The sequence below is a fragment of the Chelmon rostratus genome, chromosome 3 (assembly GCF_017976325.1).
Source record: "Chelmon rostratus isolate fCheRos1 chromosome 3, fCheRos1.pri, whole genome shotgun sequence".
Taxonomy (NCBI): Eukaryota; Metazoa; Chordata; class Actinopteri; order Chaetodontiformes; family Chaetodontidae; genus Chelmon; species Chelmon rostratus.
In genome coordinates, this window is record NC_055660.1 from 22,744,235 (window position 1) to 22,770,785 (window position 26,551).

Below are 26,551 nucleotides of genomic sequence, written 5' to 3' on the forward strand. Positions count from 1 at the left end.
GACCCGGAAGTAAAACGTTTGAATTGTAGCATTACGTTTTTAATGGTTTCACTACGTATGGTTCCGTCTGAACAGGGGTAAGAGCAAAACATTACAGTTGAGAGAGCTTTCTACAGCAAATGTACAATTATATTTGGATATGTTGGAGTGAATTAAAGCACACTCTAAGTAGTGAGTGAAAAGGATAATTGAAAGACCGACTGCTTGCTGTTTCTAACGTTAGCACAAGCAAAGCTAGTTCACGTTAGCTAACACAATATTATGATAACAGATTTATTTCTCTTTAGATTAAGTGCTGTGTCAGACATCTTAACTATAGCTAGATAACTGCACTGACTACAAGCCGAGACAGCTCCCACTTCTCGCTATTCCTTTGTCCAAATTTCCAGTGTATACCACTGATAGTCTATAGTATACACTAATGTTGTAAATGCATAGCAGTTGTAAAACAAATGTGTTTTACCGTTTTACACTTACTGTAAGTTATTCGAGATAAAAGACGTCAGTAAAATTGCATTGATTGAATGCTACAAAGTATAATTATTCAGTACTGTAGGACAGTATTTTGACGTCCCTCTACTGAGTATTGAGTATCCACTTCGTGCTACTTTATACTGATATTTTGACTACACTTTAGAAGGAAATGCTATACTTTTTATACAGAAATACATTTATGTGACAGCTTCAGTTACTAATTGTTTTGCAGATTAATTCTTTACTTTCAGCATGAATGGTCATGTTCTCAGTTATAAATTGTTAATATATAACTATCCAGAAATTTTAAAGTTGTAAAAAGCAGCTCCACCTCGACCAAATACAACACTAAAATGTAATTTTGCAATTATTTATTTTTTTGCAATTCTTATGCAATTACATGTGAATGTAATAATAAGCCTGTATTATAATATTCAACTCTATAACACTGACTGGGGCCACTCTGTCTTCATAAGCGCATGTGCTTTTCTTTTACTTTTAATACTTCAGATGATAATACTGACATACTTTTACTTAGTTAATATTTTGAATCTTGAGTGAGTCTTTACTATTACTATTTGTTACTGTGTAATATCACCACTGTCAAAGTGTAACTTTCAAAAACTGTGGCAAAGTTTAAAATATAAAAAGCAAACAACTAGCAACCCCCCAGAATAGGTTTTTCAATGCTTAAATTCTGCCTATGCTCTAGTGTATGCCCACTACATACTCAAACACCATTATAATTAGTATATTATGGTATATAATTAGTAGTCCACACCTTGTGTCTCAGTGTTATTTGATGGGTTTTACTCTGTAGCTCTGCTTCATGTCACAGGCCACTGGCGTCCCCCTTCAAGAGACAAGATGGAGCCTCGTCACGGGATTATGAAAGCCTTTCCCAAAGTTAAAAGAGCCAAAGTGTTTCATGGAAAGGATGCACCCCCAGCAAAGAAAAAGCCAGATGAATGTGATGTTACAGGTTGTTACTGTGTGTGTACGTGTGTGAGAGAAAGAGTGACTGAAACATTGTTAAGATAGGACTTGAAAAAAAAAAAACATAAAGCTGTACAGACAGATTAGGACAAAAACAAATACTGATAACACCAGTAGACGCCAGATCATGCAACACTTTAACGTGTTCCTCTCTCCTGTCCCAGGAAACACTTTTAATGGTGTCACAGTGTACGTCCTGCCTGCTGGAATAGGAAATGCCAGATACCAGATCTTCCAGAGACAAATTCAGCAGAATGGAGGACAGACGGAGAGTTCACTGTGTCCCAGTGTCACTCATGTTGTTGTGGATGACAACATGGACATGGACAGGGCCCTGCGCTTACTGAAAGTGGATTGTATGCCCTCTGGAGTCCAGTTGGTGAAATGCACTTGGTTGAGCCTGTGCATCAGTGAGAAGCAACTACTGGATGTTGAGAGCTACAGTCTTCTTTTACCCAAGAGGTTAACTAACTAACAGTACTTTCTTAGACTGCTAATCTCTGAAAGCTGTTGTTACCTGTTCCTGTATCTCATGGTGTTTCCAGTTTATCACATGCAAAGATCTTCTTTTCACGTGTATATCACATATTCCACTTAAAATGTAAGTATTTACAAAGCTGTTCTCTCCACTTAGGGAATCTGGAACAGTGCATGAAAATATTAGGGAAGAGCTGCCGAGTGTCAAAACTGCTGCAGAAACTATTGTCGAGCCGGTGTCTGATCAAACCAAGCAAGAGGAGGCTATAGATGTGGTAGGTTTCCAAGCTAGACCTTGAACACATAAAAACTGTGTGTGTTGGATCGTTCTTATAGTTTTACGTTACATTTTACTGTCAGACGCTCCCAGACACCAAGGAGGAAGTGCGAGGAGAGGAAGATGGGGTGTCTCAGAATGACCTGGAAGCTCTCATCACTGGCCAGCACCCCAAAGGGGAGCCTCCTGGCCCCAGCCTCGACCCTGGTCCAGACTCTGCTCAGAAGGTGGTCTCGGGGAAGTGGGTCTGTGCCCAGTCCTCTCAGTCCAAAACTAATAACTTCAACAAGCACATCACAGACAAACTAGAAGTGCTGGCCAAGGCCTACACACACCAGGGGGACAAGTGGAGGGCGCTGGGCTACTCCAAGGCTGTCAACGCACTGAAGAGTTACCACAAGCCTGTTACATCATATCAGGTAACTAATGCAGATGCTTTTAATATTATGTTATTGGTAGTGTCGGTAGTGTGCATATTTGTTGGATATATTGTAGCAAATACGTTTCTTCGTGGATGGCAGATTATTTTTAGTGCACAGTACAGGCATTATTTTACATATATTCCTCTTTTAATCAGAACTTTGTGCTTCACTTGTTTTAGGAGGCTTGTCAGATCCCAGGAATTGGAAAACGCATGGCCGACAAAATTGATGAGATCATGGAGAGCGGTCACCTGCGGAAGCTAGATCACATAGGAGAGGCTGTGCCGGTGTTGGAGCTTTTTACTAACATCTGGGGTGCAGGAGCTAAAACTGCACAGCTGTGGTACCAGCAGGTAAGGCACAAACACACACACACATGATATCAGGCATAAGAGAATTTAATGGGAAAGCTTGAAGCTGCAGGACAATCTTGCACATTCTCTTTTGCAACAAGGCTGTTTATTTACCCGTAGGCTATTCACATCAATTTTCAATTTACAGCACATTAAAATGAATAGAACTAAAGTTCAGACTGAAACTCTGCACTGGCCAGGCCGATATCTGCACTGGAAATGATCTGTTCAAGATTCATCCAAACCACTCATGTTAGTCAAACTTCCTGCTGCTATTGCATCCACTATGTGGGTTAATTGCACAGTTTATCAATTGTTCTGTACTATTTTTGTTATTCATTGATTATATATGAAATATCCATAATGTATGTCACTTAGTCAGCGGTCGTCAGTTTACTCAGCGATAGAAAAGGGAAGGAAAAAGGTTGAGAAGTATATCATCAGAGGTTTTTTATTATTCTGTAAAAGTAATGCCTTATAAAAAGATTACAATAAAAAACAAGTTAGAAAGTGTGCAGTCTTTATCCGAGTCCTCAAGGAATAGTGGTTAAGTTGTGGGATATAAAATTGAGTCGTAAGTAGGTTAATAACTAAGAAAAGAAGGAAATGGAAATGAAATGTCTAGTATATAACATCTTGTCATTCTGAGTTCTTTGAGGATTTTCTTAAGAATGTTTTTTGTCTTTCAGGGATTTCGCACATTAGAGGACATCCGCACAAAGGCTCACCTAAGCAGCACTCAAAAGATTGGACTCAAACACTACGATGACTTTCTCGACCGGATGCCCAGAGAAGAAGCAGCGGCCATAGAGACAGTGGTGCTGTATCTTCATTTTTCACAATGTCCTCATGTATCATTGTGTGATGATGGCTGCAATATGTTTGCATCTTTCACCACTTTAATTGGTTTAGTCCAGTTTACATGGAGGTGATATATCTTAGAAAAAGATTCCACCTCTCACCCACAGAAATTTGGAAGCAGGAGGCTTAAAGTAGGAAAACGTTTGTGTCAGCTTTCTTTTACTGCTTGATAATGGGAAAAGCAGATTGTGTTCTCACAAAATGGAGCATCCCAAAGGAGAAAACTAACTCTTGAAAGTTGCTGCATCTTAAGTTAGCCAGGTACCTGTTCACTCCAGAGCGTTGAGTACAACGCTAGTTGTTGTCATATTGTATTACTTAGATTTTCTTTTTCCTCCAAAGCTGCCAGAAAGAAAGTGCACATGAGATAGATGACTAAAGCATGTGTACTCCCTCAGGCTTGTCAAAATAATATGTGATGCTTTAGCGAGCCTACCTCCCAGTATTTGGCTGGAAACAGGTAAAAGCTTACTTGTTTGCCAGTCAGGGTGGGAGTGGTAAAACCAAGAGAACATGCAAAGAAAACAGTTTGCTTTTATATCATTGAGATGCCAAAGATTAAAAAAAAAAGCTCCATCACTCTAGGGTATATGATAGCTTCTATTTTGTGCAGGTAAGGGATGCTGTCCAAGCCATAGACCCACACCTGGTGGCCATCGCGTGTGGCTCCTACCGTCGGGGAAAGGCCACATGTGGAGATGTTGACGTACTCATATCTCATCCTGATGGCAAGTCCCACAAGGGCATTTTCAGCAAAGTGTTACAGAGCCTCCATGACAGTGGTAAGCTCCATCTTTTTTTTCTCATGTCTTACTCGTAGGTTTGTTTTCCTTCAGAGCAAATGAAAGACAAACAACCGTTTATTTCTAAGGGTTTTTGACGGACGACCTGGTGAGCCACGAGGAGAATGGAGAGCAGAAGAAGTACATGGGTGTGTGCCGTTTGCCAGGACCCGGCCAACGCCATCGCAGGCTGGACATCATAGTGGTGCCCTACAATGAGTTTGCCTGCGCGCTCATGTATTTCACTGGGTCGGCACACTTCAACCGTTCAATGCGAGCCCTGGCAAAGACAAGAAGCATGAGCTTATCAGAACACTCGCTGAACCAAAATGTGGTGCGTCAGGGTAGCTTGAAGGTGTATGGTGGCACTCCACTCGCTACACCGACAGAGAAGGATGTTTTCAGTCTTTTAGGCATACCATACAGACAGCCTCGTGAAAGGGACTGGTGATGATTTGCCAGTCTCTAAGCCAATCACAATGCCTTGTCTGGTTTAATAGAAAAGTCATGATGATTATGATGATTAATGTTGACAATGGAAACTGCAGTTATGCTCAAACAGCCATAGCCATTAAGAATGTTTTACTGCTCCACAAATAATGTAAGAGCCCTGTTTGACTTGAATGCTAATTTTATTTTACAGATTTAAGGGTTGGATCCATTCAGATCTCAAAAACAACATATTTTCTTTCCTAACTCTAGTTGTATCTATCCCTGCAGATGGTGTGAGTGGAATGTGCAAGGTTTGAGATGCCTCTGAAAGCTCTGCTGCCAAACCAGTACAATACAATGAATGGAATTCTGTTGTTGGGTCCTGAGCCTTTAAGAATTGCATTTAAAAACTATTTTTTTAAGGACAGTTTCTTCAGCAGATGGTAGTTGGATTAAGCTGAGCAACTAAGAACATTGTTAAAAAAATATATATTTCTATTAGGTTTTTGCAAATGTCAGTTAGTGAAACCTGATATTTAGAAAGCTTAACAGCAAATGTCAATTTGCAAAACTTCCCTTTTGCACAACTGGCAGCAGTAAATGTTTCAGCGGCAAATATCTCAAAACTTGAACAGGTCAAACCTATCTGCAGGGTTAGATTGTGCAAGAGGTAAGTGGACAAATATGTGATTTTGTAATCACATATGATGATGAGTGAACTGGCCCTTTAAAGACATTTTGGTGTGGGAGATGCTTGACACTATATTTTATGACAGATGAGTAATGAAAATAAAACATACTAAAGGGTAATAGATCTCTACCTGTGTAACTCTTCATTTTTGTGAACTGCACATTAATTTACTTTGGGCTATTTAAGATCACAAGTTTCAGTCTGAAATGAGAAGACAGTTCTAGTCAAGGTCTTAGCTAGCTTGTTCACTGGGTACATACTGGGTATTATTTGACTGTGCCTTGGTACAATGAAGAATCTCTCCCATAATTTTTTTTCTTCTGAATAAGTCTAATATGAGGCGGATTACAAAACTGCAAACTTTTGAAATTAGATCATGAAAAAAGACAGTCTTTTCAACATGTGTTCCCATACAGCAGAGTAGTTGGATAGGCCAGGCACTGGAGACGCACCGATCGCCGATTGGTCCGCCTCTTCCCTCTGTCCAATCGCAGGTCAGTCCGCAAAACCAGTGGCGATCCACACATTGGAACAGCCGGCCCATCACGTTGCGCACATGGATCGGGTCGAGGTGACCACGCCACACCCAGCAGACCGAGACAGAGGGCTTGTACCGGAGGAGCGGCTTGTGTAACAGCTGTATCATTTAGTTGCACCGACAGCAACCAGTTGCGCCAGCACCGTGCCTTGTTGAAATGTCCCGTACGCAGAGGAGGCGGCGCATGCAGCGGCCTCTCAGCGCAACAGGGGTCGAGAAATAGTTCAAGATACTCGGACTCAGTTTGTGAACAGCGGTGTTTACGTGCGTATGTTTTTGCCGTAGCTGTAGCCACTTTTTGGAGGAATGAGAGGCGTATGCTCGGCTCTCAAAATGGGATTGTTTTTGCACGCTGTTGGCTCTGTCACCCCCACCGAGTCCGTAGCAGAAAGGGTAAGGTTGAGCAGTCAAAAACAAGGCTCTTCTCACAGGGCAGTTAGCTAGCTAGTTACCCGGTCATGTTAGCAAACTGCACAACTACACACTTATTGGCTTAATGAACAACAAGCCCAGTCATTGTTGCAGCATAGTACATATGTTGTCGTTAGACGTTCGCCAGCTTTAACTTGTACTGTGCTGTCAACAAAGATGTTAGCATGCTTGCTAAGTTGGGCTGCTAGCTGCGATAGCTAACGTACCTAGCACCGTTGAAGTCCAGGGACGCTCGTGAGTCAGGGCCTTGCTCTGTTGTGTTTATGGTGGAGGGATGACATTTTGGCCAGAACTGAGTTGCCTAAACAATAGAAGCAGTTCCTCGGGTATTAATGCAGTCACACCGCTAGACATAACAGCTAACTGTTAGCAGCATTTATTGGTACATCAGTTTGTGACGATCTTTACTATCAAAGCAGAAACAAAACTCCTATTAGTTAATTTGTCTATACTATGTCAAGATAATGTTAAATGTTGTTGTCAGTGTGTTGACAGCGAAATTGTTACAGTGATCTCCTATCAATAGAGCCAGTCACCAGGTCACCTGGCAGTTTTACCCTTTATACAAGGTAAAATGTTTTAAAGAGTAGCGCTGTATCACCATGTGTAAAGGTCTCTTCTGATGCAGTGCACGAGCTGAAGTACAGCCTCCAGGCCTCCTCCTCGTGTACACCACCACAGATAATGACAGGGGCTGCACATGTGAGTGTAATAGCAGTCATCAGAGTACAGATTTGAATTCAGTTTAATTGTACTGCATTTCTTCTAGAGCACAGCCAAGAGGCCAGGAGTCAGTCCACTATTTGGATATGGATGAATTCACATTAACCTTAAGTCTGCTGAAATACAGGTCACCTGCTAAGAGGGACATCTTTTTTACTACTCATTCAGAGCAGTTTTACCTTTCTGATCCTACATGTTTTAAAGACATGCACTGGTTGCTGTATTACATCTTGCTGTTTGTTATGACTACACTTAGGCATGTATAATTTGGGTGGGTGGATTGATGTAATTAGTGCGCATCCCGTACTGTTCCTTGTCAGTATTTGAATTTCATGCAGTATAGAGTGTATTTCATAAGCCATGGTTCTTGACCATATAACTGTTCAGTGAAAACTTTAAGGGGAAGCACAGTGTGTGGCGATGCACTAAAATTGAGGTATATAATTATTTTTTGATGTGCTAATGGTGCTGATCCATCTGTTGAAAAATCATACAAAACAAAGTGTAGTGTGATAGGACATGGTGGGTACGAAAACATTAACTAGCAAGCTACAAAATAAGGCTAATGCAGTTTATCTTGCATAACTTTTGCCGATCACAGACTCAAGGAAGTATCAGAAGCACTTCTTCGTGAAGTGGACTAAATAGAAATAATCAGCTGATACAAAATTCCAGAGATTTTCTTAATAATCTAGATTTAGGGCATCGTTGGCAGTCCCATCACTGCTGTTTGTCTTCGTCCAGAAGAACGTAAATGCAAAGCAGTAATCATTATGCTGCTGTGTTGCCATTATTGTGAATATTAGCTATTTGTCAGTCCATTCATTGTATAAAAGCAGGGAGAAACTTGTTATCGCCCTTATCAGGACTTGACCACTACCCTCAAACAAGACATGACCCTCTTTGTTTTAGCAGTAGCTAATTTGCCAGAATATCTCTGAAGATTCACTTAATGGTCGACGGTTTAAGTTCCTCTGCTGTCCAAGGGTCACCTACTAATGGACTGAATTGGCATTCTTCTTCTTCTTCTTCTTCTTTTTTGTTTTTCCAATCCCCTTACTATTGTTATCACATGTAGTGTCACGTACAGTGTCTGTATCTGTTTGTTATCAGTACACGCATGTGTGTATGAACCATAGAGTTACGAAACAACACGTGCAGGCAGTTATTTCACATTATTTCAGGACAGCTTGAAATGGTAAAATTGTGTGTGGGAACAGAAGTACGTCATTTGTTAGCGCATGTAAAGCTGATGGCCTCAGGCTGCTAGGAGACAATAGTTGCATGTCATGGTCGTGGGCTGCATCGGCTTTTTACATTCATCCTCCTAACATTTCATACAACACAGAGTCAGCTGTATTTCACCCAAGTCACACCATTATTGTAACCAGTGACCACATTGCATCATCATTAACTTTTCTCATTAGCTCTGTTCTCTTCGGCAGTTCACGGCATACATTTTCCACTCCATTGTACAGTCCAATATTTGGTCAGTGTGCTATATGCAGGGGCTGTTCCAACAACTTTGCAGCCGTTTTTTTTTTTTTTCTTTACACAGATGCTGCTTATAGTAGCTGCAAGAAACAGTTACTATAAAGGCAAATAGTTGTTGGGTTGTCTTTTTAGCTAATACTCTTGTCACCCAACATCATGGGGTAAAGTGAAGTTAGCTGACAGTGTAAGCCACTGATGCTTTTTTTTCCTCAGGGAAATGGGGACCATCATTTCTTAACAGTGGTGGTTTCCAACATTTAGAAGTTAGTACAAAGTCTTGAAAGTTTGGGAAAATGAATAACATTTTTCATTGTTTTATTTTCAAAGTTAGGAACATGCTTGAATTCGAATATACTCCCAGAAAAATGTGTGATTTTCAACATAATCTGGTGTTTCATCTACACGATGACTCAAACTGTCAAGTAAAAAAATGTTAATATTTGAAATGAAACAATCCCGTCGTCATATTTGTTTGTTGTTTCCTGGCATTAAAATCAAAATAGCAAGCTTTAAACAATCATGATCAGAACTAACCATCAAAGCTGGTAATATAGTGACAGTGACATTATACATTGATTCCTGTGGGTGTGAAGAACTCTGTAAACTACTTTTGCAGTTTCACTTACAGTAACTGTAGATTTGATGTTAAAGGCCTCAAGAGTCTTGGAATTTTTGGTTTAGGTACCTTGAAAGTGCTGCTTTAAATTTACTGTTGAAAAACTCTATGGACCTTGATGTTTGTATATCTGTACTTTTACACAATGCTCAGTTAGTGCAAAATCACTCTCAATGTTCATAAAACATGAATGACACAGAACAATGTTTGCATATGTTTGAAATTCAAGCAATGAGTCCATCATGAATGTTTTGCTTAAACTCTTCTTGTATGTAAAAGTGCTGGCAAACATACTGCCTGTTCTAGCTTTTAGATAAAATGAGGCAACTGAAGTTCATTGAACTGACCCTGCTCAGCTGTTGAGATTTGGAAGATGTTCTTCGGGGGAATGTCTGCTATTAACGGTTGCTAGAAATGCGTCAGCAGTGTTTGTTCTGCGCAACCTTGATGACAATGAAAGAGCACCTTTCTTTGTTGCAGGACAGAATAATAAATACGGGGTCAGCGAGGTCTTTACGTGCATCGGCTAACTTGCCAAGTCCTACAGGCCTGTGCCAAGTGGATCAACTCTGACTCTGTGCAGTCAAGAATTAACTAAGAGCTGTGGCCACTTATCTCTGGGAACAGCATTCGATAGTCAGCAGGGGATTTTTTTTAAACAGTTCTCATTGTCTGTTCATTTCAACAGCTTCTCATTTATTAAGGTTGATTATTTTCTAATGCAGCAATCATTTCTGGGACGGTAACCAAATCTGCCTTTAATCTGGTATCATAGCATGAGAGAGCTGGATTGTTTCATTGTTGCCTGTTTGGATGAGGGACAGAGGAATCTAGTCTGTCCAGATTCTTTGCTCGGTCACTGTCTGTCTCGCAGGATCAGTAGAAACAGTTGCTCAGGGATGCTCTCAGATGAACTGGATTGCATTTCAGATTAAGCTGTTTGATTCCTGCGACACAAGTTTAGATTAGATCGAGCGCCTTTTCTGTCTGAAGGCCTGCTTGCGATTGCCCGACCCTCTTCAGCACTTGACTGTCTTTGCAGACTGAAGACCCAAACAAACTCCATTGCAATCGGTATGGAGTTGCAAAAAGTGCTCAGCTTGCCAAGCGGAGAGCATATGGTGGAGCGTAGTTGGAGAGTCAGTGAAAACAGCTGAAGTTATCAGAGACCAAAGGAAGTGAACATCATGCGTTCATTACACAGAAAATGAAATCCCTCTCTGCTTTGCTGGGTCTTTAAAAAAACGTCATGTCGATAAGGCCGAAGCAGCTGCTGAGAAATGATTCCTCTATCAGATTTGAGGCCACATTTAATGTCAGCAGTTTGGTTTGTGCTGATGCGGTGTGTCGTGTGTGAAGAATCATTCCTGTGTTACTGCTCTGTCTCTGGCTTTCTCACTGCTTTTCTTTCCGTTCTCTCTCTGCCTCACGCTTAACACACACACACACACACACACACACACACACACACACACACACCACACACACCTCTTACCGATCTGTGCGCCTTATTATCATACAGCGGCCCAGCTAGGAGCTCGCTCTCTGCTACTGCTTGGAAATTTCCGTGGAATTTCCGTGGAATTGGAGTGTGTGTGTGTGTGTGTGTGTGTGTGTGTGTGTGTGTGTGTGTGTGTGTGTGTGTGTGTGTGTGTGTGTGTGTGTGTGTGTGTGTGTGTGTGTGTGTGTGTATGTGTGTGTACAGAGAGAGAGAGGAGAGATGAGGAGAGAGAGTGAGACTATGTTTGAGAGCTGTTTGACTTTTTTCGTCTGTGGGATAATGACCTGTGAGGTGGAGGGACTTGTCTGGGATTTTTGGACCCTGGATCATCATGCCTCACAATCTGGGACCTGCACTGGTAAACTATAGAGAGAAAATCGTCCTTAAATAGGCTAGCTAATCATTAAGCTAATCTAGGAGAAAACGTCTGAGGGATCATTCCTGGAAAAATCCATGGACCTTTCTCATGAGAGGATTGTGATTACAGTGCTCTCTTGTCTTCTGGCGCTATGCAGATTTGTCTGATATGATTAGCGTCGCCTGTGACCTTTCACAACTTAAAGTTTCACGGGTGTGATGGATGTGCTTGGTCAGGTTAACTTTTGATCAGGCAGAACTATTGTTTTGCTGTATTGACAGTTGAAACATATAAAAGACTGTTGGAGTGGAGACTGATGCTTTATTGATTTTGGATGAAAGTGGCCTGCTGTGTCAAACACCCTCAGACATTTCTGACTACGCCTCAGCTCAACCTTTAAGTTGAAATTGTGTTTCAGATCTCGGGTGACACTGTGAGTGATTTTGCACTTGATATGGACCTTGAACACTGCTGAAATTCTAGCAGCACAAGTGTTTAGGACTTCACTCCAGAGTCATTGCTGAATGTAAATGTTGACTGCTAGATATCTGCAGCGTTATCATTATTACCTGTACTATCAGACATAAGGCAAGAAATGACTCTAGAAATGATCAGAATTTGTACGTCTTTAACAAGACATAGTAGCAGTTTTAGCCCCTCTGCTGAGAACATGGTGCTGAACGAAGACAGTTCAAACCGCTTTGGTTGTGTCGGCTTTAAGGAGCAATGAGGGTTCTAGCAGGTGCGTGTTTTCACCTTGTGACAGTGGACCATGAAATTAAATAAAGCTAGAATGAAACTTTTACTGTATCCAGAAGTGAGAGTAGACTCTTCCAGGAAAAAATCTGAAACCAAACACAATTGAATGAAACATTACCTTTCAGAACAGGCAACTTAACAATAAGCCCTCCATCCCCATATCCTTGTTTATTTTTTGCTGTGTGCTGTAACCGGATGCCTCGAGATGATGTTTTATGTGTTTAAAGCTGAGATGTTGATCATACATTCCTTCTTAAAGCGTCTGTGCTCCTCTCTTGCAGAGCCTGCTGCACTGTGAAGGCATTAACAACCAGAGCTACATCTGTGAGTCCGGTCACTGCTGCGGGGAGTCTCAGTGCTGCAGCTACTACTACGAGCTCTGGTGTAAGTATCCTGCTTTTCCCTCACTTCACCCCTTCCCTCCCCCCTTTTCTGCTTCCAGAATATTCCAAGCCCCCATAATCCCTTGTGAGAATAATGGGTGCGATTTCCAGCCCGTCCATTACTAGAATTAGCGCTATGCTACAGTTTTGTTCCATTTTCTCAGAACTTCTTGTACTTAAGTGTTGTGAGGACACTACTTGTCACACCTTGAACATCATCATCATCATCATATTGTGGGAGGACGGCGTACAGAAGCATATTCAGCTACTTCAGTTGTTCTGTTGCTACGAGCAAAGCGACCTGAGAAGCTCTGATGCTTGTCAGTATTTGCTTAGAAAAAAAGTTGGGTGCTCTTTCTTGAAGGAGGCGGGACACTACCTCGTCAATGTAAAAGCGGACAGCCCCTCATGATTGGGCGTAGGATTTAGTTTCAGCATGAGGTGAACTACACACAGCAGGGGGCTCATGTATTGCAGGACCGCGCAGCTGCAATCCTGTGGGAGATCAATTTGAAAGCATGTGTAATATTCTGAATCAACACTTGAGATCAAGTGTCCCTTCAGGAGTGCCGTGCCACTTGAAGAGGCTCTTGGGCGGCCAAATGGTGACACCAGACACTTGAGTGATGGGCTGTGTGTCACATTTTCCAACACACAGAGTGGGTTCAACCTCCAGGTGGGTGAAAAACATGCTGACCCGTAAATTAGCGGCGTTGGAACTAATGTGATAGATTTTTGTGAACCTCCATTTAAGCGCGTCATCATCATAGATCTCTCATGATCCAGACGTGTCTCTACCTGCAGAGTCGCAAACAGATCATCTGGACGTCAGCTGAGCACCTGGAATTACATATTTTATGTGACCACTTGAGACCACATAGATGTACACACCTCCAAAATCTCTGCCGCAGACTCATTTCCTTTTTAGCTTTGGTTTGAAATCAACCTTAAGCATAATCCAAGAAAAAATCAAATGCAACAAATTTCAGTCATGATCTGGACTACCTTAAAATAGTTGTAGAGTGGTGGTGGGTGGTGCAGTGATCGTGCTACATGTGCTCGACGGGCTCTTTGGTGTAGGTGCGGTCCTCGCTTCGTGGCTCCAACCACGATGGTTTACAGCAGCAGGATATCACTTACATCAATCTCATTGAGCTCACCTGATAGCAATAACCACAGCTTACATTTATTTGGGCAGAAAGATTTGGTAGATAAATAAAAATTCAACAGCAGCATTTTAGCAGATAACCTTACTTAGTTTACTAGCTAACACTTGTACAGCTTATAAAACACAGGTCTAAGAAATGCATAACTTCAAAGTCATTTTGAGTTTATGTGATTAGTTACCACTGATATTAACTTATTGCAGATATTTTCTGAAATAATTGATTTAATTAAGAATACTGTTTACACCCTAGCTCGAACAATACAGAATTTTTCAGTTCAACACTGATAATCAATATTTTGGAATTCAATAACATCCATTAATAGTATCGTCTTTTTTACCAGAAGCAGATAAAACACAAACATTTTTGATACAGATCCCTCACTTTTGTTTGTTTATGGTTGTCTTTTGACCATGCCTTGTCATTTCTGTACTGCGTGTACTTGTTAATTATTACTTGCTCATGACCAACATAGTTGGACTGGTGTCAGACATTTTTGCCAGTGCTTTCTGTTTATCATTTGTCTGTTCTGGTGGGTAATTTACAGGAAAGGCTGTGGTAGGGCTTGACTGTGTGATTTCTCTGTATCATAATGAGTTGTCACAATATGTGTATGTGACGTAATGAGGCATGCAACACATTATTAACTGTAGCTGAAAATCTGAAATGCTGAAAAAACAATCCTTATTTTACAGTTTACAATCTCACTGTCCAGAGACACAGGCTGTCTTACCCTGTAATCCTTGAAATGAATTTCCCACTTTTCTTTGTGTCGACATAGTGGCGGCCCACTTGTTTCAAGCACGCAGTAAACACAAACTGGGCCTTTTTTGAAGCCTCACTCAGTTTTTGTCTCCTTTGCTGTTTAGACTAGATTCTTAGATTGTACAGTTCCACACATAATTCCTGTGTAGAAACGAAGGACTTCATGCAGTGTTGAAGACAGAAATACATTGAGATTTCTCTAATTGTGTTTATTAGTATTGTGTTGAGTCATGCATGTTTGGAGTGGAATATTTCAGACAATGTTAACAAAAAAGTCTCCCAACGTCAGAAACCGAAGAAGTCAGAGTTCAGCATGTGATACACTGTGGCGTCAAATATGGGGTTGCTCCACAGAGAAAGAAAAAACTGTAAACTCGTCGACATATACAGCAAACTTGGGCCTTTCAATAGTGATTGAATTGATTGTACGGTGTAAACTTCCTAATGCGTCACGTACATGTGAATGTTCGACTGTGTTAGGACCAGATGTCGGCAGTGTTTCATCTGCATGTTTGTGTTAGCAGCAGGCACTTGTTACATGGCCGCAGGCTAGTACAGTTACACTTGATGGGTAGTGTAGACCACAATCTGTCCTGTTTAAACCTTAAAACATCAAGCCAACAGTCACCTTCCAGTTTTATCCACTGTTCCCCTGTGAACACAACGTGACCGTGTCGATCTTCTTCTCACTGTAGGGTTCTGGTTGGTCTGGGCGATCATCTTCATCTTGAGCTGCTGCTGCGTGTGCCACCATCGCCGCACCAAACACCGGCTGCAGCAACAACAACGGCAGCACGAGATCAACCTCATCGCTTACCGCGAAGCACACAACTACCCCTCCGTGCCCTTCTACTTCAGTAAGAGCCCCCCCCTCGAACACACGCAACACGATGACGCAGCTTCATATGTGAATGTTTTGTGTTGCATGCATTTCATGTATCGATAGGAATTCTACTGATGTCAACTTAGAGCAGATATGAGCTCTGAGGCCTTAAAGCTACACTAATCAGCATTTTCCTATTAACAATGGACCCAATGACTGTATATGGTATGTTAGGGGTCGTTTGTGGTGACACACCTACAGAGAATCATCTCATCGCTCTGCAGCTCTGCTAAGCAAACGTCAACAACTTTACTGTTTACTGTTCCTGTTCAGTGCTCTCGTCCACTGGGTTTCCACCTGCAACAAGCAAAAAGTTCTGATAAACCCGCTAAACGCTACCTGCCCAGCACCAAACAGCACGGAGTTATTGACTAGCTTGTGAACATAGTGGTGCATTTAACAGCTCAAGAGCCAAACATTTTTCTCAGGAGCTGGTGAAGACCAAAACAGAGTGAGAAGTAGAGTGAATTTTGAACAGATGAAAAGAAACACGACTACAAATGGATGCTAATGTTGCTCTGTAAGTACCGGATGTGTGGAGAGTGTTTGCTACAGCTTGACCAGGTAAATTATCATCGTTGTGTTTACAGCTTGGTGGTGCTGCCCCCATGTGGCACAAAAAAAGAATTCGTTTTTTTAAACAGATGATCCCAATACCACTCACTGAACATCCGCTCACACTGACTTGTGTTGGCTTTGTAATTACAGAAACAAGATCATTTCATACACTGCTAAGAAAGAAATGTGTCAGTAACCGTCACAGCGTAATAAATGAGACATTGAGTTTTCATTAGTGGTATATATAAATGATATATGTTACAGTGAGAACCTAGAAAGCCAACACAGTACTTTTATCAGTTCTTAATTCTCAGTTTTCTCAAGTTTGTTCTCTTAGCTTGGAAGAGTTGTCAGTTTTTAGTGCTGAGTCAAGCAGTTGCCACACTGTACACATTAATCCTCCCCTTTGTAAAAAAAAAAAAAAAAAAAAAAAAACAACAAACAAACAAAAGACATGTTTTATTGTGCAGAAGCGCTTTGTAGTGCCCAGAAAACTTAATGCAAGTGCACACAGTATATAAATTGTTTGGTCATATATGTGTTTGCATACATGTTTATTACCTGACCCCATTACTAGGCCTAGAAGCTGCAGTGTATGATTTCAAGTATGCCTGTGTCAGGTCTGTTGTAGTCCAGTTACATCAAACCGAGGAACTTCAAACTAGTGACAAGCAAAGCAGTGTTGGCTGATTCAGATGTAATGTTTGCTCTGAGAAATATCCCTGGTTTCACACAGCGTCAGAACCTTCCCTGTTTGCATGCCCCAGTTTTCAGGAAGCGGCCAGCATTGCTCTCTTGGTACCTTGCCAGTGTTGCAACACCATCCCAGTGCTGCAACAGCCCTGAGCAAGGAACTGACCCAGAAATGAGCTTGTTTTGTCACATTTCTCCCCCTATTGCTTTGGGAATGCTTGAATAGTGTTCTGGGAAGTTCAGTAGGGTCCCACTAAACTTTTAGGGGGTCAGACTGTGTTGTTTATTTAAAGGAAAAACAAACTCATTTAACTGTTGCTTACTTCGCAAACTGTCCTTAGCTGTGTCCATTTTCTTCAGTCGATATGCAAATTTGTGCTTTTTTCTCCTACTAACTTTTTCCACTTTTTTTTGTTCAGGGTTTCTGCCAAACTACCTCCTGCCTGACTATGAAGAGGTGGTCAACCGACCACCAACTCCTCCCCCTCCATACAGTGCCTTACACACAGGCCCAACCTCAGTGGCTTCCAGTCCACTGGCTCCCGAGCAGCAGGAGGGACACTGTCCGACCATCCAGCCCACTCCGGTTCCTCCCGTGTCTGACAGTCTGTGTTGTAGACCCAATGTAGAGGAACCACAACCCCCCACCTTAGACTTTAGGCCAAAGCCTGACAACAAGCCCACACAGACAACACAAGATTCAGGTGTGATACTGCTGTCGGATGGGCTGAATAGAGAAGGACTTACCAGCCAGGAGAAAAGAAGTGGAAATGGGGATGATTCCTGCAAGGACCCCATGCTGAAGGACCTGTCAGAGGACAAAGATCGACTCCCCAATGGAAGGAGGAGGCGATTCACAGGGGACTCCGGGATTGAGGTGTGTGTGTGCGGCACGCGTGGTAGCGGTGGTTTCAGTGGAGCTGGAGGAACAGGCCAGGAAGGCAAGGAGTTGAGGGAGCTGGAGAGCCTGCTGGGGCACGAGAGAGACGAGGAGGAAGAGGAGGAGGAGGAGGCGGACGAGGAGGGGGGCGACTTTTGCGACAGCTGTGGTCATCAAGCCTCCTTCAGTTTGGAGGAGGAGCAGGGGCTGGGCGGCCCGGAGAGGCGGGCCGCATGTGGGCCGCCAGGTCCTCCTCAGCCGGCTCACCAGCTAGGCAGCGCCTCCCTCCACCCCCCGTTGTGCCTTCTCCTCCACACCATCAACGAGCAGGAGGGGCCACACCACAGCACCAGCACTGAGCCGCAGGGCTGAAACGCAGTTAACGCACCTTTGTGTCGTAGAGGGAAGGAGAACACTTGACACAGAGCATGGAGGCATATGCTTTTGTATCCGAGCAAGCATCCAAGTGCTTGATGTCTAAATACTTTCTAGGTGAGTATTTTTATGAATGTGTGCATCTTAAATGAAACAGGTGTGGGAGCAGGAAGTGGAGTCTCAGCTGAAGATGACTTGAGATCCAGCGGTTGAGAAGGCCCGCTCCTCCCCATGCTGGAACAGTGGCCTTAACCTGTGTATTTTGGGTTATATTTGGGCAGTACAAGCCCTTTTAACAGCCTGTGGCAAATGAGACTTCTCACACTGCACACTTGTATAGACACACACATACACACACAGCCATTCTGTTGTCCTACTCATGCAATGGAAGCTACTGATACACATTCAAAGACTTGACAGCTGAAGCTGTGACATCAGGACAGGACAATCGCTGCCCAGGATGAACGCAGCTCTCCTCACCAGGTGCTTGCAACAATTCTGCAAAGCCGTTCTCTGCAGGCAGTAAACCACAAAGTAAAAAAAAAAAATCACATTTTGGATGAGTGCAATGTGGAATTACCACAGTGTGTGCTCATGCAAACTGTACAGGGACAATAGAACAAGACTGTGTGGGATCTCTCGTCAGACTCATGCTTCTAAAGTGCTTTTTCAGTGATTAAACCGCTCTGCCTTGTGTCTGCTTTTGTTGCTCTCTATCTGCCTTGCTACTGTAGTGATAGAGAAGTAAAAGTGCATTAGCAAATCTTCATGTGAGCAGTTCCTATTTTGCACAAAATGTATTTATCTTTATAAATGAAGCTTTTAGCTAAGAAAAAAATCAAAACAGAAAATTCTTATCTAATTCAGTCTTGAATTGCAGTACATGATTAGTCTCTTAGGGTTTTGTTGCAACATCTATAAGAAACAGACCTCTCTGAATTGTTAGGGAATGCAACAGATTCACTTCGAACACAGTCATTTTTAAAGATTAATTTAATGAATGTTTGTGGTATGTACCTACCTAAAAAATGCTGAATTTTGATGAACAATGATATGCTTCAGTGAAGCTGAGAGGCCATGAAAAAGCAGGTACCAAAACCCAAGAAAAGAATATTAAGCGTCTTAGAGATTACGACTGAGATGGGCAACGACAGACCTCAAACTTGTGTCAGTCCCTTCAATAGATCACATAACTCACCAGCTTTTCACATGAGCACAATGTTACCATGTCTTCATTGTGGTATTCACTGACTGATTAACAGCTTCCTGAAGGATCCGCTAAGGATGATTTCAGTCAACTGGACTCGTGAGTTTAGGAAAAAACAACAACCTGAAAATGATTTGTCATCGTATATGTATTGGGTTGTCATCATTTAAGGGATATGTGTCCCTTACTGAGCTTTATATGAAGTTAATTAATCCCATAACAGCCATAGATGTGGAGCAAAGGAGAGTTTGCACACAAATTATTTGTAACTGAAGTATGTCACCTCTGCAGTTTCAGCCTGTAGTTTAGACAGAAAATAACCAAAACAACAGATGCAAAGACTGAGAAAAGTTTTCAAAATAAAACAGTGATAGTTGTCCTCGGCCATTCTTAATACGTGAATATCTGTTGTAAAGAAGCATGTGTTTCTTTATGATGGACAAAGTACAAGTTAACAAGCAATATATATAATGCTGCTCTATTGATATTACAAAGATCACATAGAAAAAGTGGGATAGTAAAAGTAATAAAAGTTCTATAATAAATCTTCTCTGGAACATTCGTTGGTTTGAACTGCCTCTAAAAGCTCGAATGTTGAATCTTTTAATACAAATGTTACTGGAGGTGTAATACAGTAGACGATTGATGATGAAAGTGCAATGAAAAATGCCACTGATTATATAATGAACATGCTGTGTGAAACCTTTACAAATTGAGCGAAGTCAAATTTTTGTTTGCCTGCTCTTAATGAACTGAACTGATGCTACATGCCATTGTGCCCTGCAAGTTGTATTGCTTTTTTCAGACGTTCCTTGGATCACCCTTGCGAATGCACACACTGCAATGTCTGCAAAGCACAAATTTTTCAGCCATTGGTCTCACAGATTTATATATGCCCCCCAAAACAATCTAACAGAAGATGTCTCCCAAAAAAGGTTCCAGCACAATTTAAATTGGGACTTGAATCTGTATTGACAGTAATATGACTGAATTTTACCCGTCAATGCCTGAACACACTCTGAAGTGCTTTATGCGTCAATGCTTTCTTTGAGCTAGAAAGTCACGCTGTGTGAATGTGGTACATGTAGTACCAAGAGGAGCTATTCTTCACATCAGCTGAATCCTTAAGAAAAAACTATTGGAACTGAACCTAAAGTGGTATTTGCAAATTGTGTATTATATTTTATTACATGTTTGTGAACCAAATAGTTGCTTTCATAATTTTTATGAAATCATTAGCTTTATTGTCATGGACAGATCTTTTGTTCTCATTATGGGTATTATGATTTTTTTTTGTTCTGTTCTGTTTTAACTTCTTTCGAGACTTATCCTGAAGTTGTGTGAAGGGTACGTTTGACTAACAGTACAGTAGATGATTTGTTAACAAGATCAGGGGCCTCTCGCCAAAGACATGGTTTCTGTCTTCACCAGTGTGTGTCAGGTGGATTTGCACATGTTGTTTGAATGTTCAGATCATAAAGCCATTTATTACAACAACCAAGATGGATGTATGTTCAATAAACATGCCATTTGAAATTCAAGCTGGCTCTTTTGTTGTCAACACTGAGTGAAAGTTGTTTTTGTGCGTAGGAAACCACAGTTGCACTTCTCCAGGCATTGACTAAACAACAAGCACATAAAATACAGCACGTCGTTTGGACTTCATTGACTGTATCAGGGCACAGCTGTAGTTTCAGGCAGTAACGGACAGGGTGCGCTGTTGAGCCGGAAGTCAAGTGTACACACTGTAATGTTGATTTTGTTCTCGGACATTAGAAGCTTTCCTTCACAATCTGTGGACGTCTGAACTGCTAACAGTCAACAGGACAATGGCCGAAGAAAAGCGGTAAGAACAATCCTCGTATCTTGTCACGTCGTGCATCATTATGAGTCAGACTTGACATAAAGTCATAAAGTTCACGTGAGGTAACAAGTTATTTATAGTAACTTTGGCTAACCTACTAATGTTAATGTACACAAATAAAAACGTAACGGTAAACGTGTGATATAGCTTCATTTGCTGTAGCTAAGCAGCTATCTGAGTTGACGTTAGCGGTTAGCACACAGCTAACAGTGACTGTAAATTAACGTGTATAAAACGCTTCTTGTTTTAAGTGCGTGTGCAAAAGGCTGCGGGGACAGCGACATTCACACGGACGTCAAGGTAGTAACGTCTAAGTTGCATCAATCATAATATTTGCTAACATAGCTCATGTGCGTTCACTAGCTAATATACTGACAATGTTTTATTTAGCACATACTGCTGTAGTTCGGCATTGCTCTTCAGTAATGACCCCCTTTGGGTGAGGTGAAACCACAGATCAAAGTTCATCTTTTAACTTCACTGCTTACCTTAGATTACCTGCCACACAATATTTGATAACAACCTGATGTGTGATAAGGTGCAACAACAGCCTTCAGCCAACAATCTTTTCTGCGCTCCAACAGGATTATTATGGGAAGGTGCTGCAGAAAACCTCAGACCTGAAGACCAATGTGTGTATGACTCCGGCCCGCCCCGTCCCTGCCTTCATCCGCCAGGCTCTAAAGAACGTGCACCATGAAGTCAATGCCAGGTCACTGGGCTGTTGTTTCACTCAGTGGTGTTGCTTCAGATGTGTTTACACTGATCCAGAGATACTCACAGTGCAGGTGTGCTTCTCCCTCAGGTACTATGGCTGTGGTCTGGTGGTGCCCGAGTGCTTGGAGGGCTGCAGGATACTGGACCTGGGCAGTGGAAGTGGGAGAGACGTCTACATGCTGAGTCAGTTGGTGGGCGAGAAAGGTCATGTCACTGGCATTGACATGACCGAGGACCAGGTACTGAACATGACCGACCTGTCTATGTGTATATAAAGGTGAAAATGGCTCCCTGGGGACTATTAGTGAATGCTGTCACTGTCTTGTAAACAACAGCTTTCCCATTCTGGACTTTGAAACACATAACTCTGCTCCCCAGTCTGTATGTACAGCATTAGACTCATATTGCAGAAAAACACCACAGACTCCAGACAAATGATTTCTAAATGAAATGTGAAATGTCCAGAGAGGATTCATACAAGTCTGTTCCCTTTTAGCTTGACGTGGCCAAGGCATATGTGGACCATCACATGAAAGAGTTTGGCTACAAGAAGCCCAATGTCAATTTTGTCCTGGGCCTCATCGAGGCCCTAACAGACGCGGGTCTGGAAAAGAGCTCATTTGATATCATCATGTAAGAAGTCTGTCTCTCTTTGTTTCATATTTCAGTGCTGTGTAATTGGAGACAAATTGTGTTGAATTTTTGATTTTCTGCCGTAGCTCCAACTGTGTGGTGAATCTCTCTCCAGACAAGAAGCGAGTACTGGCTGAGGCCTACAGCGTGCTTCAGGTACACCGCTTTTGAGTTTGTCCTCACTTTCTTATCTCAAGACCTGATAAGAATGATTGGGCAAAAGGCTAAAGCATTTTCAATCATGAACCATGAAACATAATGATCTGTCTCTTTAGGATGGTGGCGAGCTGTACTTCAGTGATGTCTACAGCAGTGGAAGACTAACAGAGGAAATTAAAAATCACAAAGTGCTGTGGGGTGAGTCAGATTGATATTATACTGCCGTGAAGACACGTGACAGAATATCACAGTGTAGTTTATCTTGGCAGGTGAGTGTCTCGGTGGAGCGCTGTGGTGGAAGGATCTGCTGCGATTGGCTGAAGAAGTGGGATTCAGCACACCACGGCTGGTTACTGCCAAATTCATCACTGTTGACAACAAGGAGCTGCAGAAAGTCCTGGGTTTGATACTATTTTTATTATCTTTTTCTGTTATTTATTTCTTTTTGTGTATTTGCTTTACTTCTTTCTAAACCATAACTCACGGTGGGTACAGTGAGAGGCATTACTTTCCAAATTGGATGCAGTAAATTCACTAATGTATGAATGTGTTTCAGCGTAGATTTGTCCAAAAGCTACAAGACCTTGCACACAAATGCAGACATTTCCCTGTATTCTATTCATTTATTTACTATTTATTTGGTTTTTGAGATTTAACAGGAGCCCACATTTGCAACTGTTAAAAATTATATTACCTGTGATCAGCTCCAACATTTCCATTGTTTGCCACATCGTAGACCAGTGTCGTACATGAACACCAGAGACAAAGATTATGTGAATTTAATATTAATTCTATTAATTTTAAATAGATTTAATTTTGTGATTTTTCCAGTGTGAATACTAAAATCACGTTCTTCCTGTTGGTATATCTTTCTGTCTGTCTGTTTTTCTTTTTAAATTATCGACTGTTCTCTCTGAATAGATGGAGGTTTTCATAATTTAGATTTGCAATGCTAGGATTAGATTTGATTTGTGTTGCACAACTCTGGTAAATGTTTAGCGCATGTTAAACAGGGTTATACTGCACTGTTATCGCTAACTGCTGTTATTCACTGTTGACTGTGTGGGTGTGTGCCAGTTGTAGATTTTTCAATGATGATATCACAAGACATTACATGTCTATATAATGTTTCAGGTTCATTGATGCATTTATTGATTTTCCCCCCCTTTGTGCCAGTACAGGTGACTACAAATTTGTCTCTGCCACATACCGCCTGTTCAAGGTCCCTAAAGGGAACACTAAGGCCTGTCAGGTCATATATAAGGGCAACATTACAGGAGTAGAGGAAAGCTTCCCATTTGACCATCAGTACACATTCAAGGTCTGTAGATCCCGCAGTACAAGAACAGCTCAATGTCTTCTGCTAATGCACTGCATGCAAATGATATCAGATGTGATGTATGGATGTATTTCGCAGGCCAATGAAGTTGCAGAGGTTGATGGAGAGTTGGCCACCATCCTGACCCATTCCAGATTTAAGGGGGCATTCACTTTCCCACCATCGGGAGGCCCCTGTGGAGTCAAACCTAAGGTCAGTGTCACAAGTAAATTCCTGGATGTGGGAATGTCTTTGTCTGAATCGTCTTTGAGCACTAGAGGTCAGTGTGTTTGTGGTATCAGTTTCAAGTGTGTGACACACCCAGACAGCCCCACTGTCTAACTGCGCATAGTCACACACACATGTGTGCACCAGGACGCATGCCGCAAGCTCTTACACACACACTCAAACATACATACGCACAAGTCCACGCACACAAGGTCAAGCAGCTGTCTCGGAGTCATAACCAGACTGTGGAGTCATGCTGGGGAACCTTGAACAGGAAGGAATGTTCTCTTCTCAGCTAATGGAATTCCATCTTATCAGCTCTCATGGTCATTCTGTGAACATGCACACATCTACGAACACCACTATACATTTTTAATGACTACTCTAACCCTTTAATCACTCATTTTAAACATTTTATTCAGCTGTTTGTTTTTGAGCAGCAAACTCATTTATCATTGTCATTTAGTAAAATGTGCCCCTTGGTTTAACCTTTGGACTGCCCCTCTGTAGTGAAATCAGGTCTGAGGTACTTTTCTCTAATCAACACAGCTAGTTGATGATAATAGTAATAAATAGCCTTTGGTCTTGTTCTTGAGAGCACAGCTACTGTGAAATGCTGATATAATGAACAACCAGTGTCTGATGAACGAGTTAACCAGGAGTAAACATACATTTCAATGTTCAGTGTACTACTGTACTCAGTGCACTTTTTATTCTGCTATTATATAGAATGTACACTATATTAGTGTTTAGTTCAGACTTCTCTATAATCTTTACAGTTGTCTTGGATGAACCGTAATTATAATGCAATGCTAAAATGGACCTGAATGTAGGTTCCAAGCTCTTAATGATTTGTACCATGTTGAACTATTGATACAGGCAGCCATTGAGGATCCATTCGAGCTGGACCTGCATCTGGAGAAGCAAAATCCAGGTCCAGCCACAGGGGGATGCTGCGGCACGCAGCCTACTGCCTGCTGCAAATAATGGGCTGAAAAGCACTGAGATTTACAGGCCCAGAATAATTCTGTTTATGCATAATAACAGTAGTTCAGATTTACTGCCTTGATTGTGCTTTATGCAATGTCATTATTTGTGTCTTATTAACATTTCAAATGAGATTTCAGCAATTTAAATGAATCCCTACTTACACATAAACATGTGTCTTATTGATGTTCCTCCCACACTTATTCCAGCCAGTCTCCTCCACTGGAAAAACAGAAAAGACTGAATTTAATTTATTCAAATAATTATGTTGCATGAATAAAATGGCCTCGGCTTTATATTAAAGCAAAAATATAAATACAGCTGAATTTTGATTTTGTACAAATCTTGACTACTATTGGACACTGCAAAATATTTTTTCTTATAAGGCTAATTTTTCTAATTTGTAAAAATGTGAACTTCATATTCATACCATTCTTTATCCAGACTTTTCCCACCTTTGCCTTAACAAATGACCCTACTTTTGTTGTAATACCTCTAATTATATTGATTTCATTTTTGCAATACATTGACAGATTTTGCATTCATGTGAGCTTCACAACAGTATCATCATTATTATGATATTGAATATTATATACATATTCATAAAAAAAAAATAAATACTGCCAATCAATCAAATGTCCTATTTTCATTTTTTACACATCTATTGTGGGTTCTTTACACCAGTATTGCATGAGGTGTTTTGAAGCCAATAACAAGTCATCAAAAGAATGGAAGGTACCCAGTTGATTTGAAATAGGCCTTTAGTACTGGTCACTGATGAGTAGACACCCATTCTGAAACATTCTGAAAGATGAATCAAGGGATCAAAAGATGAAGAGAGAAAATGGCCTATATTTTTTGATGGTAATTGTATGCATCATTTCTCATATTTTTCTCTTTCGTGTGAAATAGAGAATACTTTCACCTCTTCGGACCTCTTAAAATCCTTCAAATAAAACAATCTGAGAAGGAAAAGTTATTCTTTGGTTGATATGCTGGTAAGTGACATCCACAGTAAGGACAAACAAGTAGATGTTGCTTCATTTTAAGGGATCACTTGACAAAAAATTTGGGAACCACTACTGTAGGACACAGTTTTGCGTCATTGTGGGGCATTGAAGTGCGTCAACGTGCCGTCATATAAACAAACAGTGTAATGCAACTCAAATAAATAAGGTACCTAAGAAATTACAATGTAGTTGACTGAACACCTCTGACAGTGTCAGTATACATTTATTTGAGTTTCATAGTGTCGTATTATGTTATGCAGGTGTTTATGTTTCTTTATTGATATGTCATTTTTTTAAGAAATACATTAAAATCACATACATTTGTTATCTTTTGTAGTAGGATATATGTTTAAAAAAAGTCACGAGTAGAGTCCTGTCTGTCTCTTAACATGAGGCGCACTTGTTTTGGAATTTAATTCGCCAAGGAGGCTGCGGCCGCCCCGCCCCTCGTCCAGCGGCGCCTCCTGATTGGTCGCCGCCGTCGCCTGTCTCGGGGACATCAGGGGAGGCACGAGTTGGCCCATAAGCCTGCGCTCGCG

The 26,551-nt window shown here is 41.4% G+C and overlaps 3 protein-coding genes across 4 annotated transcripts; all 3 read left to right on the top strand.

The window, feature by feature from the left end:
* The first annotated feature begins 34 nt into the window (after positions 1-34).
* On the top strand, positions 35-5,878 carry poll (polymerase (DNA directed), lambda). The gene is made up of 9 exons (XM_041933696.1): positions 35-77; positions 1,313-1,456; positions 1,635-1,932; positions 2,105-2,222; positions 2,308-2,643; positions 2,826-2,999; positions 3,689-3,817; positions 4,474-4,642; positions 4,732-5,878. Exons 2-9 carry the CDS (start codon positions 1,342-1,344, stop codon positions 5,091-5,093), a joined length of 1,701 nt encoding a protein of 566 aa, XP_041789630.1. The 5' UTR covers positions 35-77; positions 1,313-1,341; the 3' UTR covers positions 5,094-5,878.
* A 496-nt stretch (positions 5,879-6,374) lies between these two features.
* Positions 6,375-18,490, top strand: wbp1lb (WW domain binding protein 1-like b). 2 transcript variants are annotated; one of them, XM_041934455.1, is made up of 4 exons: positions 6,375-6,696; positions 12,468-12,570; positions 15,196-15,357; positions 17,054-18,490. In XM_041934455.1, exons 1-4 carry the CDS (start codon positions 6,610-6,612, stop codon positions 17,884-17,886), a joined length of 1,185 nt encoding a protein of 394 aa, XP_041790389.1. In that variant the 5' UTR covers positions 6,375-6,609; the 3' UTR covers positions 17,887-18,490. The 2 variants fall into 2 exon arrangements, with proteins under 2 accessions (XP_041790389.1, XP_041790390.1); XM_041934456.1 differs by lacking the exon at positions 6,375-6,696 and adding an exon at positions 11,297-11,427.
* Positions 18,491-20,810: 2,320 nt separating this feature from the next.
* as3mt (arsenite methyltransferase) lies at positions 20,811-25,627 on the top strand. Its single transcript, XM_041933545.1, has 11 exons — positions 20,811-20,942; positions 21,212-21,260; positions 21,545-21,672; positions 21,766-21,916; positions 22,174-22,310; positions 22,397-22,466; positions 22,586-22,667; positions 22,739-22,870; positions 23,651-23,790; positions 23,887-24,000; positions 24,895-25,627. The coding sequence occupies exons 1-11, from the start codon at positions 20,926-20,928 to the stop codon at positions 25,000-25,002; spliced, it is 1,128 nt and encodes a 375-aa protein (XP_041789479.1). The 5' UTR covers positions 20,811-20,925; the 3' UTR covers positions 25,003-25,627.
* The last annotated feature ends 924 nt before the right edge of the window (positions 25,628-26,551 follow it).

Excerpts from the sequence above, each read along its gene's own strand:
- poll (XM_041933696.1), top strand. The coding sequence starts at position 1,342 with ATGGAGCCTCGTCACGGGATTATGAAAGCCTTTCCCAAAGTTAAAAGA. Across the intron at positions 2,223-2,307 it reads AAGAGGAGGCTATAGATGTG|ACGCTCCCAGACACCAAGGA; the intron begins GTAGGTTTCCAA and ends TTTTACTGTCAG. Across the intron at positions 3,000-3,688 it reads CACAGCTGTGGTACCAGCAG|GGATTTCGCACATTAGAGGA; the intron begins GTAAGGCACAAA and ends TTTGTCTTTCAG.
- wbp1lb (XM_041934455.1), top strand. The coding sequence starts at position 6,610 with ATGAGAGGCGTATGCTCGGCTCTCAAAATGGGATTGTTTTTGCACGCT. Across the intron at positions 6,697-12,467 it reads CCGAGTCCGTAGCAGAAAGG|AGCCTGCTGCACTGTGAAGG; the intron begins GTAAGGTTGAGC and ends CCTCTCTTGCAG. Across the intron at positions 12,571-15,195 it reads CTACTACTACGAGCTCTGGT|GGTTCTGGTTGGTCTGGGCG; the intron begins GTAAGTATCCTG and ends TTCTCACTGTAG.
- as3mt (XM_041933545.1), top strand. Across the intron at positions 21,917-22,173 it reads TTGACATGACCGAGGACCAG|CTTGACGTGGCCAAGGCATA; the intron begins GTACTGAACATG and ends GTTCCCTTTTAG. Across the intron at positions 22,467-22,585 it reads AGGCCTACAGCGTGCTTCAG|GATGGTGGCGAGCTGTACTT; the intron begins GTACACCGCTTT and ends CTGTCTCTTTAG.